The 15,073-nt window shown below is 38.9% G+C and overlaps 1 protein-coding gene across 3 annotated transcripts in view; it reads right to left on the bottom strand.

Moving 5' to 3' along the window:
* Positions 1-15,073, bottom strand: part of STXBP3 (syntaxin binding protein 3) — a 51,998-nt gene extending 36,925 nt beyond the window's left edge. For 2 of the 3 annotated variants that reach the window (XM_061633899.1, XM_061633901.1), the window contains exons 1-5: positions 14,687-15,073; positions 8,202-8,251; positions 4,858-4,939; positions 1,254-1,330; positions 98-176 (exon numbers count right to left, since the gene is read on the bottom strand). In XM_061633899.1, the coding sequence (XP_061489883.1) occupies positions 98-176; positions 1,254-1,330; positions 4,858-4,939; positions 8,202-8,251; positions 14,687-14,744 (346 nt within the window). In that variant the 5' untranslated portion in view covers positions 14,745-15,073. Of the gene's footprint in view, positions 1-97; positions 177-1,253; positions 1,331-4,857; positions 4,940-8,201; positions 8,252-14,305; positions 14,655-14,686 lie in introns of those variants that run through there. The other variant, XM_061633900.1, reaches the window with a different exon arrangement.

Raw genomic sequence — 15,073 nt, 5'->3', positions numbered from 1 at the left:
TAAAATATCAAAAAGACTCAAAGTTCACTATTCTGACTGCGCATATGGCCACAATTCAAGAAATCAAATTAATTTGTTACCATCAGTAAATACTTACAGTCAGTGAAATAGACATATGCTGCTTTGTACTTGCTAGGTGATTTACTTACAAAGTCATTTATAAGCCCATCTACAGACTGAAAAAGTAAAACAATACATTTTAATGTATTTCAGCTTTTACAAATGGGGTCCAATGTGCTGGGGATCACCTATGCTAAAATGAATTTCAACTTGATACCTTCTGAATTTTTGCGATAATGATAATCAATGGTTTTTAACAAATAAATTTGACTATCAGTATCAACTGCTGTTTATATGCTTCTAGAACAATACTCGGAAAATGTTTTAAATATTCTGTGTTTCTAAGAACTACCGTTAACTGTTTGAGAAATACTATGAAAACAAATGTGAAATGCTAATCTTGGACATATTTCCTAAAAAAGAAAGTGCCAAAACAAAGATGAAGCTCCAAATTTTTGGCAAACAAGAAATGTGCATTTAATTTATTATTTACTAATACAGTTATATAGATTTATAGGAAGTATATTAAAATGACACTGAAGAAAGAAGTGCATTTGGGAGACAGAGAAAAGACAGTAATTGAAATGCTTGACTATGGTTTATTCAAAGAAGCCATGATCAAACTGTGATTTATGATTCTGACATATTAACAAACCACAGTGTAAGCCAAGCAGAGTTCCCGAAAATGGGAAATTCTAGTCAGTTCTGGTTCATGTAAGGGTTTACCACTATTTCTGAAGTGAGCCTTTGGGTTGGATCCAAAGGTTTCTTGCATGAACAACAAGATACTCATGCAATAGGATACCCCAAATTCCCCCTCACACTCTAGCTCCTACTTCCTATCACATGGTGTTCCAAGGACTGATCAAGCCTTAAGACTAGGCTTCAGGGTGTGCAGGGGGCTGCTATGGAAAAGAGACAACCAAAAAATGCTGTTATGCAGCATAGGTATGCTTGTGATGCTCTAGATTCAACCCCATTGACATGAAGAGAATTGCACAGGTACAGCCCTTTCAATGGAAATTCTGATCTGTATGACCACGGTTCTTCAGCAGCTCTTTACCAAAATAATAAAAAAGCGCATCTCAATGAAGTAGGAATCTATTAACATTTCCCCATATGGTAATTTTTTAATAATTTATTCACAAGAAGATGAAATCAACCTCAGCATTAGATTTTTTAAGAAAACTAACCTTTGTTGTAGGTGTGATGAGATAAATGGCTTTCATGTGAGGGACTGGTTCACGGTTTTTGTAAACATTCTCCACAACTACAAAACAAGATATTCTTTAAATAAAAAATACTCAGTATTCTACATATCTACATTTGCAAAAAAGAATAAAAGTACACAATGAACCTCTGATAAAGATTAGCTAAAACTCCATTTATATGCTGCATCTTTTTTTTTAAAGCATCCCCCATCATTTCTAAAAATAATCCAAGGCAACTCAGTAATTATATTCAATTAACACAGCATAAAACAGCTAGATAAAATGTATTCCATAAGTCTGCACCAGGTCAATAACTGCCTATGAAAATATAATTTACTGCATCAGGTCTGTAACCATACAATGAAATGTATTGTTATAATTTATGGTGTGTTGTGGAGAACATAATTATACTAGGCTTACAATCACTTAATCATTTAATTTAAAAAACTAAAAAGATAAAACTAAAAAGACAAAAACTAAAAAGAATAGCCCCTGACTATTGACAGATTTGTAAAAAATATGGATGGGATCTAGACTTGCGCTCAGCAGTTTTGCTTGCACTGGAAGAAGGGAGTAATTTTCACCAAATTGTCCTTCCCCTTGTAGCCCCCTCAAAAAGTTATCTCAAAAAGTTGAGGGACCCCTCAGGACAGGGGTAGGGAATGTTTTTTACTTTGAGGGCTAAATTCAGATGTGGACTACCTTCTGAGGGCCACATTCCAATGGTGAGTGGAGCCAAACAATAAGCAATAAATAACTCCACTGGAATAAATAATTAAAAATTAAAGAAAAACAATGCCCTCCAGTCTGTAATCCACTCTGAATGCCTGTCTTTCACTTCACTCCCTACTGTTGTCATTAAAAGCTTCAGGTGATTGTGCCTCCTCATGCTGCCTCATCCTCAGTACCACAGGCAGTCAGTAATGGAGAGCTATCTCCCTACCAGACACAAGGAACAGAGCGGCCACAGCATGGGATTAACTGGGGAGAGATAGTCTGCTCCTGGTTGATAGCAGACTGACAGGATCACTCCCGACTTAGGCACAAAATTCAAACAATCCCTCTGTTTAAATCAGAATGTAGCCACAGCACAGAACATACACTCCAAACCTCCCCTTTCATCTACTGTGTTTGCTGTGAGTCAGGTTAAAGAAGAACCTGCTTCAAAACAACAAGGAGGTGGCTACTGCAGTTAGCTGAGCTCAGATTGCAGCAGCTACAATTGACAAAGAATCTGGAGTATAAATCTCCTTGATTACTGTAATTTCAGTCACAACTGAGCATAGCAAACTAGCAGCAATCCAGTCACTGAGATCTCAAATTCAAAGGTGACTTTCCACATCAAAGCCATTGCAGCCTGTAGATGAAAGGTAAAGATGGACAAAGCCTTGAAAACACTTGCAAAAATCAGACAGCTTGCAAACCCAGGGGATGCTTGCTTTGGCTGCATAGCAAGGGAACAAGATTTAAACATCACTCATCAGCTAATGTGCAGGAAGTTAAATCCTGCTCAGTTTGGCTGTCAGCACCTGTTTCAACAGACTCGCAGCCAACTCAGAATTGAACCCCATCCTCCCTGACATCATGAGTGACTAGCAGATGGACATGATTTGGGGAAAACCAGATCCCTGGTGGGTCAAGATTCACCCACAGGCAGAGGATCCCCACCCTGCTCAAGGACAACATGAGAGGTGGCAATGGGGGGCATTGGGGAAATCTGTGAAAACTGCCACTCCACACCCTTCATTCAGCTGAGAGATCTACTGGAGTCACTTGGTGCCTTTCCATTCTTGGAGGGGAAAATCTGGATCCAATCTATTATTTTTAATATAATAACTTATAAAATCTGCATGTTGCAACTACCATTTTAAGTGGCACCCCCCTTTTCTCTCATGTCGGAATGCCTCTAAGATGAGAGAAACAAACCACACTGTTGTCACAAATCAGGCCCAAATATGTCTTGAATCACTAATATGCTAATAAATGCAGTTATCAGTTAACAAATTTAGTTTAAAAAATAAGTACAGTGCCATAAATTGCATGTAATCTCACCACCTACATGTGTTAATAATGATTAATCAGCCTCATTATTTAAATACGATTTTAAAATGTCAGTTGTGTCGTCGTAGTTTTTCAGGCATGTCTACCTTTCCACCAGAACTACTTTACACCTAAGCTTTAGGACAGCTGCAACGAGGAAAAATCTCTTTTGTAAAGAAATGTGTGTGTCTGTAGATTATAAAGTTTATCTCCAAAATCAATTTTGGAAGTTATTATTTCCCACCAATCCTTCATTAAGCATGACTTTTCTTCTGACTCCAACTGCCAAATGTTTCAGAAAACAGCAATATAAAGTAATTCCATAATTAGCCAGTCCCTACTAATTGTCATAGTTTGGAGAACAAGCGGATTAACATTATGTCATCCCATTATGTCAGCTCATTGACAGCAGGACAAACAAAACAGAAAGGGGGGGGGGGAGAGAGAGAGAGAGAGAGAGAGAGGGAGAGAGAGAGAGAGAGAGAAGATGCAAGAGTGATTACAGAGAAAAAGCAACTTCTAACACTGTAATGTTCTTGGAGCCCCCCACAAAGGAATGTTCCCAGGTGCTCATTAAGGTCAGTCTCTTACCTATTCCACAGAATCCAAACCTTCATTAAAATAATGCTGCCACCACCTACTGACTAAAAAGCAGTAGAATGTCCCCTTTTTAGCTTTCAACAGATAGGTGGGAGTGAGATATATTCCCTGGTTAATCCACCCAGACCTCAACACTGACATTTCAATATATATTTAATTAAAGAACATAACATCCAGAACAAGTAGTCATTGAACACAGAAACATAGGAAGCTGCCTTATACTGAGACCATTCATCCATCTAGCTCAGTACTGTCTACACTAACTGGAAGCAGCTCTCCAGGGTTTCAGACAGGATTCTCTCCCAGCCCTACCTAGAGATGCAGGTGACCAAACCTGAGACCTTCTGCATAAATGGCAGATGGCCCTTTTCATAGTTCTACAGAATACTCATAATTCTAATATACTAATATGACTAACTCTTCTCATTAACTATGCTAAGTCTCTCATCTCAAACTTTCTGTCTCCATCTCTCTCTCACACACAGCCACACTCCTTCCAACTGTCATTTTCCCAACAGACACACTCTATCACTCACTCCACTCAACATTCCTCTCCCCTATTGTCAATCATTCTTCCATTTGCTCTTATTTTATAACCGCATACAAAAAGGATAAGGAACTGCATGAAGACAAAGATATGCGGTGGCAGAATGAACAACAAATATGAGAGAGATCCCAAAGCTTATATTAATTACAAATAGATCCCCTTGAAATCAATATGAAGAATTAATCATGACTTAATTCCCATCGACAGGATCTCACCCTGTAAACCTTTCCTACAAATTGGTTTCCCTTGAGGTGTTTTGAGGAGCACAAATGAAAGAAATTTTAAAGTATTTCAGCCATTTAAGAAGTCTCCATTGGCTGTCCCCTACAAACCCACCACTTGGCAAAACTAGTTTTCTCATATGCCAGGATTACAGAAGTCTACTTGAAAAGTACTTACCAGTGATCCCCTCTGCTAGTAAGTCTGTCATTTTACCACATGATGACAGAAGCTTTGTGGTGAAGTCATCTAGAAGAATTATCTTTACAAAAAAAATATTAAAGTAGTGCTTAAAAAAAATAGATCCAACTGTACACTTCTTTATTCAGATTGGCTTTTGGTGCTCAGTTGTAAGCAAGATGAGAACTTACGCATATATCAAAGTTGTTGTACCTACTAATGTATTCATTTAGATACCATATAATACTCCCCATTTCAGGACGCAAGGACCCCAGCAACTTACCAACATTACATATAATGTAAACCCTACGAAATGTACACAGCAACATCAAAAGAAACCACCACCAAAAATGTGTCCTTTGCAGCAGCAAGATTTTTAATATTAATTTGCCTCAAAGATCTTCCTCAATAAACAAATGAACAATACATAAGCCACATGAGCCTCCCTTAGGGGGCTATTTCACAATTGTGGCACCACATCCTGCTTCTCATGTCTACCCATCTCACTTCTGAATGTAGGGGAACATGAAGCAGGGCCTCATAAATTGACCCAGAGTGCCTGTATGTTCTTGGATTTTATGATTTGAAGTAGGACAGGTAACAATTCTATAGTCAATGCAGATATAATAAAATCAGCCCCAGTTAGAAGTCTGGCTGCTGTATTTTATGCCAACTGGGGTTTCCAAACAATTTTCTATTCTAAGGCAGTCCCTACAGCAATATATCCCTCCTACGCCCTTGGGATATAAATAAAATATAAGATTGTTAATGTTCCCTGGAATACAGTAATCAGCATCAGTACCTGAATACTGTGTTCAATTTCTTTGTTTTCCTCCTCAAGTATTTTGGGAGCAGCGGGCAGACAGGAAAAAAAGAAACTAAAGTTCCACTAGAAGGGGAACCATTGTCCCCACCAAAATGGAGAGGGTAGAATATACAACTACACATTAAGGTTGTGGTGATCATTTGCATGGACCAATTAATTCTTTACAGAACACTTAGGTCAATATGAGCTCTCTGTCTTTTTAGTCTTTGTCTTACAAGCAATTTTGACAGCACCTTAGAAGTTATGGTTAGGAAAATAAAAGTTAAGAATCACAGATTCCAAGAATAGTTAATAGCTAAGAATAGCTTGCCTTCTTGAGTCAATGAACAAGTGAAATATCTTTAAATGCCACTGCTAGATAGTTTGACATGCTAAGGATGTTATATTATAGGCCTGAAGGACTAAAGTATTCATGCCAAGGGTTGCCAAAATAGCATACATGCAACCCACAGAGACCTTCCCTATCTTGTGCAAGATCATCCCCCAACTCACCTTAAATTATGCATGAAAGAAGGAGTTTATTGTAACCAACATAACAATGTGCTTGTTTGCAGTATGTGGTGCCCACAACAGTTTCTCCAGTTTGCAAATGTGCTCGTGAGCCCCAAAAGATTCACAGCCCCGACTTACACCATTCAGGAAAATCAATATGAATATAGTCTCACAATCTTTATTTTGCTTTTCACTGTGTCTAAAAAGGGTTCATATCTTAGAGAGACAAGTATTTAATTCCTTTGGGTAAAAAAATAAATTTATCAAATAAGACTAGGCCCATAAAATATTAAAGTTATGTTCTTCTTGAACAGTCTAAATATTTGAAGACGTTACAATGACAGTGTAGACACTATATATCTTATACTGAGATATGAACATGTTTTTTTGCCTGTGCACACAGCTCCTTCACTCTTCGCTATGCAACATCAGAAAAAAACACCAAGAATTCTTGCAATTACCCATCATTTCCCATTTCATCTAAAGTGAGAACTAGACTTGCCAGCTTTGTAACAAACCAGGATATTAAAAGCATAATATGATGTTGGTTTTATCCCAGTTGGTTCCAAAGATGGTTCAGACAAAATGGGAAACTATGGTTAGTTAGTCATTTGAAATGTGGTGTTGGAAGAGAGCTTTGTGCATACCATGGACTGCGAAAAAGACAAATAATTGGGTGTTAGAACAAATAAACTAGAACTGTCACTAGAGGCCAAAACGTTGAAACTGAAGTTATCATACTTTGGACACATAATGAGAAGACATGATTCACTAGAAAAGACAATAATGCTGGGAAAAACAGAAGGGAATAGAAAAAGAGGAAGGCCAAACAAGAGATGGATTGATTCCATAAAGGAAGCCACAGACCTGAACTTACAAGATCTGAACAGGGTGGTTCATGACAGATGTTCTTGGAGGTCACTGATTCACAGGGTCACCATAAGTCGTAATCGACTTAAAGGCACATAACAACAACAAATAGAGGCACCACAAGCAAGCAAAAAAGCTCTCTCATATCTTGATTTAATAAGCAGGGAAATGATTGTCTGAATATTCCCAATTTCTTTGTCTACTCCATTCTTTGCAAGAGGGAGATCTGATCTGCTTCCAAATTAAGCATCTGGATCCCTTCTCAATTTGGAGCTACAGTAGAGATGCATATTTCTACACTAGTTCTGAAGTTGCTATACAATTTAAATACAGTTAACAAAATAGATGCATTTCTGGACATTACTTCTTTAACAGAAAATTTGGTACCAGAGGGAAGTACCAAGGAAAGAATAGGGATAAGTTCCTACACCCACTTACAGATGGTGAGAGCAGCTTCAACAGGGGCTTTAAAGGGTGCCTACCCAGCACCCACCCAGTTCCCCTTCTTCCCCCTCCTCCTCTGAATGTACTGGATCCTTTTCTTCCCAGCCCTGACAGAAAGCAAGAGATCTCTTTAATCCAAAGCAAACACACATACTTGTCAGTTTCACCCTAGCAAAGCAAAGGTACAGGCTTGGCAGCTTATTGATAGCAAAGCAAAGACAAAGAGATAGGCTGATCAGTTTCACCTTACAGCAAAGGCACCATGCTTGAAAGTGTATCTAAAACAAAGCCAAGCTAGTCAATTTCTCCTTTAAAAAAAGCCTTTGTTAAAAGGAGCTTGGTTCCTGGAGAATTCCTTAACTGAGGTATTGTTGTATTTTATTCTTGAACAGTATATTCACACTTTCCCTTAACCATGGATTGTGAGAAAACATTGGTGCTTGGGAGCGAATTCCACTGAAATCAAATAAGCTCACCGTTAACAGCAAATGTAAAATCTGGTTGAAACTGTTTTAAATATTATGGCTTCCTTTAAACCGATACTGCTGTAGTACCTCCCAGTAACCACTGTTACTAGATTAGAAGACATGACAATTTTGAAACCATACAGAGCAATGCCTAGAATATTTTAAAGAGCACATTGTATAAGTATAATAATAAGTGATGGATGAACCACTATATTTGATAAAGGCAATGAAAAAGTTAACCTTACCTTCCACTCTTCTTCTTTCCTACAGTCATCAAATACAGCTGTTTTTAGCTCTAAAAAAGAAATCCACCAGTTAAAATAGTAGCACTGTAACAATGTGAATTAACCCAGCTCTGTAAGAAAGACGCCAGAAAGTTCAAATGAACTCATTTCATTTTGACAAAAACACAATGTTTTCGTTAACAGCACCAGCTGAAAAGAACTGATACTTTATGCTGAAAACAACACAGCAGCAGAACTGTAAAAAGAACAGTATAACGAAGTAACTTGATTAAAGTCTGACTCATTTTGGCCAAATATTCTCAAAACTCATACATGCTCTCCTCCTACTCCCTCTCTCTTTCCTAGTTTGAGACAAACCACAGGTTACCCTTCCAGTGACCTGAAAACCAGGAATGGAAACTAGGGATGGATGCTGCTTTCCAATTCTGGTCTGTGGGGCAAGCACAAACCATTATGGTGGTATCCAACGCTGCTGTTCTGCCAGAGCAGCACACTTTCACTTGTGCAATGGAACTTTCCCCTTCTTTTACCTACAGCCCCCTGCCCACCCTTGAAATCTGCTCCTGAGGGTTGGACTATCCTTCAGAGCAGATTTTGAGGGTGTGCAGGAAGACAAGAGGAATTCCTGTTGTACAAATAGAACTCTGCATACACAGCATTGGATACAACCTACAGTTAGAAAGTTTGAATCAAACAGCAAGATTTTGTTTGCCTCAAACCAGAAGCAGCGGAGGAAGAGAATCACAGCATGCAAGGTGAGAAGGGGCATCCCTATAGCATCAAGCCATGGTCTGAATCAAGCCTGACTTTTGCTTTGACTTCTCTCACCACACAACAGAACACTGCACTGATACTAACATTTTGGCAGCTAAAGTACAAAGCTTAAACTACTATTCCAATTGTACCAAGCTGCAAATTCAGATAACCCACCTGAATGAAAGATGGAGCCATTTAGCTTGCCTTATACTTGAAGAAAAACATGGTACAAACTTTCTCACCTTTTGGGGCACCAGATGTTGCTGGACTACAACACCCATCAGTCCCAGCCAGCATGGCCAATGGTCAAGAATTATAGGAACTGTAGTCCAGCAACTACCGTAAGAACCCAAAGGATGGGAAAGGCTGGTAAAAGTCAAATATACATCTAAATGCAATAGGAGAAGAGATTGTATCTACAAACTAACCTAAGCAAACTAAAATGGTATTATATACAGATTATTCATTCACTCTTGCATTACTGTGGATCTAGGAATGAAGTACGTACAGTAATATTTCAGAACTGCAGAGAGAAACAACTCCTTAGATTTGGTTGCATTTGCTTAGAAGAAATATTTACATTTGTGCTGATGACTACTTACAGCAAAAGATATGGCATGCATCCATTTTCCTTTCTGCACATCTGAACTTCAAAAAACCCCAAACCAATAAGCTCTTTGGGAAGTTCTCCTCCTGCAAGACTGCTTCTGTCTAACATCTCTATCTCTACAAGTTTTGCTTTTCCTTTTCTTTTTTTAAGTATCTCAAGGAGGATTAAAATATCGAGAAAGATTTTAAGATAAATTATTCAATTACATTTTCTAATTTGCCATCTTTCCTGAAATAACTAAGGAAGGAAAGCGCTCTATACAATGGTTCGGGTGTGGCCTCCTTAACCTTTCAGAGCAAAAACACTTTTCTTCCAAATATTTTCCACATGAATAGGTGTTCCAACTTATCCCACATCCTAGCTGTTTCCAGAGATAATACAATTTGGCTTTAGCAGCTATGTTACTTCAATATGCACGTACAACTCCTACTGTCATTGATCTTGTCAAGAGATTTATGGCAATACTGCATATTTTTTGAAATTAATATTATGTAATGCCATTTGTTTACATCACAATTTACTAATTAACACACTAGGAGATAGAGATCTCTGCCTCAGATATAAGGCCACCTAATGAACTCTTGGAGACAAAGTAACCATGATATTTGTCATGTGGCTAACTCCCAAGTGCAAGATTTTTAAAATAATAAATAACTGAGATTTCTTGCCATTGCAAACAGCAAACAAAAGAGCTTCTCAAGTCCAATCGAAATCACAGATCCGATGAGTTACAGCTATGTCCCCTTCATTGGCTATTATTCTTTTAATATCTTGCATACCAGGGCTAACTATGTGACACACACCACATGTATTTGGCCTTTATGTAGACTATGGGTTCTATCAGTTCTACTCAGAGTATACCCATTGAAATTAATGAAATTAGTCATGTTCATTAATTTCAATGTTTATTCTATGACTAGCATTGGACACAGCCCTCAAGGTATAAGTTCAGGTTCCTTAAGAACATAAGAAGAGTCTGCTGGATCAGGCCAATGGCCCATCTAGTCCAGCATCCTGTTCTCACAGGACCAGAGCACAAGAGCACTCTCCCCACCTGTGTTTCCAACAACTGCTATTCAAAAGCATGCTGCCTCCACACATCGATTCTTGCTCATCAGGAACTGAATGCTCAGTTAACAAAACTTATCTGGTACCATCTTATTTATTTAGCCTTCTTATCCCAGATCCTTCTTTATCCCCAAAGTTGCAAAAGACAAATATTCTCCTATGAAAAAAGGCAAGAAGCTCATTTCCAAACATTCTGATGACAAACAACTAAACATACCATAGATAACAGCCTCAGAAAAAGCCAGGATGTTAAAACTATTATTTGAAGTCAGATTAATAACTTAAGTTGTTCAAAGCTATTAACCATAGTTTCCCCATTCAGACAGAAACCTATAATTAATGGAAGACTTCCCCATCTTTTCTCTCGCTCAACAAGAGGAATGAAGAAGCTGCCTGCCTACACAGCCAAAAGGTTAATTCATATCTTGAGTTATAAAGCTGAGATATGATAATGCAAACCTGGTCACTATCTCCAAAGAAACATAGTAGTAGATCTGGCACACACTATGCTAGCTTCCTACAAATTGTGATTTACAAATTAGGAGCCCACGTTCACTACCATTCTCTCCTACACTCTCTGGAGCACATTCCTCCTTTCTTTCCTGGTCAATGGTTTAGCATTATATCTACACCAGGAGTAGCTAGCCTGTGGCCCTTGAGCACTAAACCTGAGCAATGTACCCAACTTTCATCCCTGTCCAAGAATCAACATGAACTTCTAGTCTACCACAGACTTCCATACTAACACATATTGGAACAATGCAGAGCAGGGAAGGAGTAAGCATGAATGAAAAAGTTGAGTGGGAGAGGGAGAAATTGCTTCCCCTCCCCCCAACATACATCAGCTGGTATTACAACCCCTTAGAGTTTTTTATATTTGAAAAAAATAATTATTAATAGTAGTATTTTTCATGTATGTGCCTGTTCTCTGCTGCCTTAAATTGTGCTGAAGGCAGGATTGATAAAAACCAATTATTTTTTAAAAAAAATAAAATTGGATTTTTTATTTAAATCAGATTTCAAAATTTTCTTAAAACAATTAGTAAAAAGAGCCTAGATCAAAGATATCATCATGAATACTAACTATACAACTTCTACTTATATTCTATGAATATGTTAACATCAGTTTATGGAGATGGGAGGTAACAATCAGTCTTATTCTACAGGTGGTGTACACAAAGTGCATGCTTGCTCGTTCTCAGCCTTGCCTCTCTCCAAGTGCAAAGACAGAGAAGGTTAATGAAAAGAGACTTTGGAGAGACTGAGTAGATCTCAACAAGGAGACCACTGAAGTGGTAATCCAGCTCCTAACAGCAGTAGCCTCTTCTGCGGAAGTAGAGAGAATTTTTTCTTCCTTTGGACTAATCCATTCTAAATTGAGAAATAAGTTGGGAATGGAAAAAGCAGGAAAGCTTATGTTTCTTCTCCGGACAATGAACAAGGAAGACAAAGACGAAGAAGACCGAAGAAGACTATACACTCAATATTTTAAGTATCTCATGTTGACTTGGTTGAAATTGCCTAAATTTACATTTATCTATAAACTGAAATAGTTAACCATTCAAAAGTCCATGTGCATGTTTTGTTTGTTGAAGAAGAAAAGTAGCCAGATGAATAAGCAATCTTTTTAGTACAATTGAAAAGCCTGTTTGGTGGTGGTGATTCTGACACATCATGACAAAAAAATCATGATTAATTGAACAGTTGGAGCTGGTTATCTCCTGAATGACTTCACAAATTCATTCTGATTTAGTACTAAATGACCAAATTATCATACCATTTTTTGATGAAAATTAATTTGAAAACAATTTAGAATTGTTTAGTGTGTGTATCTACCTTCTAATGAAACCTGTATCTCTAAATATGTTGTAAGATTATATTAAATAATAATGTACTTCTACTAAAAATGATGATTAAATAGAATCTTTCCTACTAGTGATTTAAACTGTGATTTAAATAATTAAAATTGAGTCCTTCAGAGAAGCGATTTAAATCAACCCTACTGTATTTTGTACTAAAACTCTTCTGAGAATTCCTACTCCAAAATTCCTCTGAAACAGAGCTGTTGCTAACCACGGATCAAAGGTTTTATCTCCAACAGTAACCTATTGCAATTTTTAATCACAAATACTTTTTGTAAATCGATGGGTAATGATTTCCTTACAGTCTGAACCAGTTTCAAAGATGAGAATGCACAAATCATTTTTAAATTGTTTTTATTACTTTTTAGGCTATACAAACTAATCAACAACATAAAATTAAAACAAACAAACAAACACTATGGAGTACAGTGCCTTCACGCACAACAAATGTGTAATGGCTTACATTACACAACAAAACAATGTAACAATACCAGTAACGGCAGCTATTCCACCATTTACAGTGCAAGGTCTACTTTTTTCCAAGGTCCTCAGTCAAAGATGAGCGCAGCCTTCAAATAATCAGTCATTCTGTTTCAAAGAACTCTGGATTCTAATGCAACAAAATAATTGTACAAAATAATTGTACAAGGATTTTGACAGTGTATCACAGAAAATCTTGAACCTCTTCAACCCAAGATATATCCTATCCATTTATTTTTAAATACAGAGACAGAAAGAGCAAACGTTAAATCATAACCAAAGTAAACTCAGGAAACAAACATGGACACAGAAAACAAAAGTGACAGTCACCTTGAGATCCTTATTCTGAGTTGAAAGACAAAGTACAAAATAAATCATAATACAGACTGCCATTTTTTAATGATATATATGAGGCAACTAGATCACTTCAAATATTCTGTGACGCTTCCCATGAACTGCCACCCTCAGTTACAGTTTGGGAAATAGTGAACAAATGACAGTAGCATAGATGCAGTCTACGCCTGCACAAAGCTAAGAAACTGAATCTACTGAAACCAATGGGCTGTACCTCTTGTTATCAATCATACCTCCTCTGCTTCTTCACCCATCCCAGGAATGATAACTGCCACCTGCATCCTACAATACACAGGGCTTGAAGGAAGAGATCTGAACCACTTACACAACACCCTGGACAACAAAAATGCTTTATAATCTTCATATCACTCAGCCCTTCAAAAGCCCCAATACATTTATCTTTAAACATCTCCTTTAATTTGAAGGTCACTTATAATAATGTCTCATTTGGTTATTTATAGTACTGTAATTCATTCAGGTTCCCTCCCTTTCCTACAAGGAACTCAGCATGGTGCACATGGGGGAAATCCTATTCTATTCCTACAATGATCCTTCCAGGTAAATCATAGCCTTCAATCTCCCAGTATACCCAGATCCAAATCCAACAATCAACCCACTGTACTGCCTCCCTCAAGTGTTACCAGTCACCCAACCTCTCTCCACCCCAGGATTAGACAGGCACCCACATCAATGTTGTCCCTGTCCCTCATCCTTCAACAACCGCTGATCAGACTCCTGGGCTTCAAGCCGGGACCCAGGTTCAAATCCCCATTCAGCCACAATAACCTGTGGGCTTTTTCACAACCTAACTCATTGTTTAATTTTTCAAAATAAATAAATGGTTCTTTTAATGAGGGAGACGGGAATCACGTGCCATCCTGAGCTCTCTGGAAGAAAAGGAATAGGGTTGCCACCATGTTCAAACAGTAGGGGCAATGCGTATGCGAGAGAGAGCCCCTTTTCTTATACGCCACCTGATATACGGAAATTTAGCAGGTGCAGCATTTCCTGGCGAGAAGATCAAGTGCGCGAAGGAACTGTCTCGTCTTGTACTTCTTTTTCTGCACGTCACGATATGGTGAAAGGAGGGGGAGTTATACCTCTACGCTCCCCACACGAAACCACACTGTCCTCTCACGAACGCCGCCGCCACATTTGCGCCTTCCACAACCCACCAGCCGTCCTTTCCTCCGTTCCCGTGACAGGGAGAGGACGGACAGCGGAGGCCTCCCGCTGTCATTGCAGGCGGAGATGGCATAGAGGGCAGGGCGGGCTCCGCCGTATGCACTACTACCCCAACAGGGCGTCCTTTTTCGAGAAAGGTAAAAGGGGAAGCGGCAGCGCCCAGCACTCACTTTGCCACACAAGGCTCTTCAGTCCCCGGTCCCCGCTCGCAGCGGCTGCCGGCGCCATCTTGCTTCCACTGCTGTGTCGTCACGTGACGAAAAAAGTCCGCACTCTCGGAGCTGGCCATTCACCCGTCCATCGGCACGACGCCCCGCCTTCTTCTCAGCAGCCCACGGCCATTGGCTTGCCGGTTCCCTACCGCCTTTCTGCTGAACTTGCTGGGGATGTACGTGCTCTGGGCAGAAGAGAGTGAAGAAGAGGAAGGGATGTTGGCGTCTTGCGTCCGGACACCCCAGTCCTCTGCGGAGTTAAGGCGCGCGCACACCCGCTGGTTTCATTGGGTTTCGGGGGCTTAGCTCTGCAGAATGTCGTCTTCTCCGTGTGGAAAAACGTTG

The sequence above is a fragment of the Rhineura floridana genome, chromosome 6 (assembly GCF_030035675.1).
Source record: "Rhineura floridana isolate rRhiFlo1 chromosome 6, rRhiFlo1.hap2, whole genome shotgun sequence".
Classification (NCBI taxonomy): Eukaryota; Metazoa; Chordata; class Lepidosauria; order Squamata; family Rhineuridae; genus Rhineura; species Rhineura floridana.
Note: the sequence above shows the minus strand (reverse complement) of the source record. Positions and strands in the feature narration are given on the sequence as shown.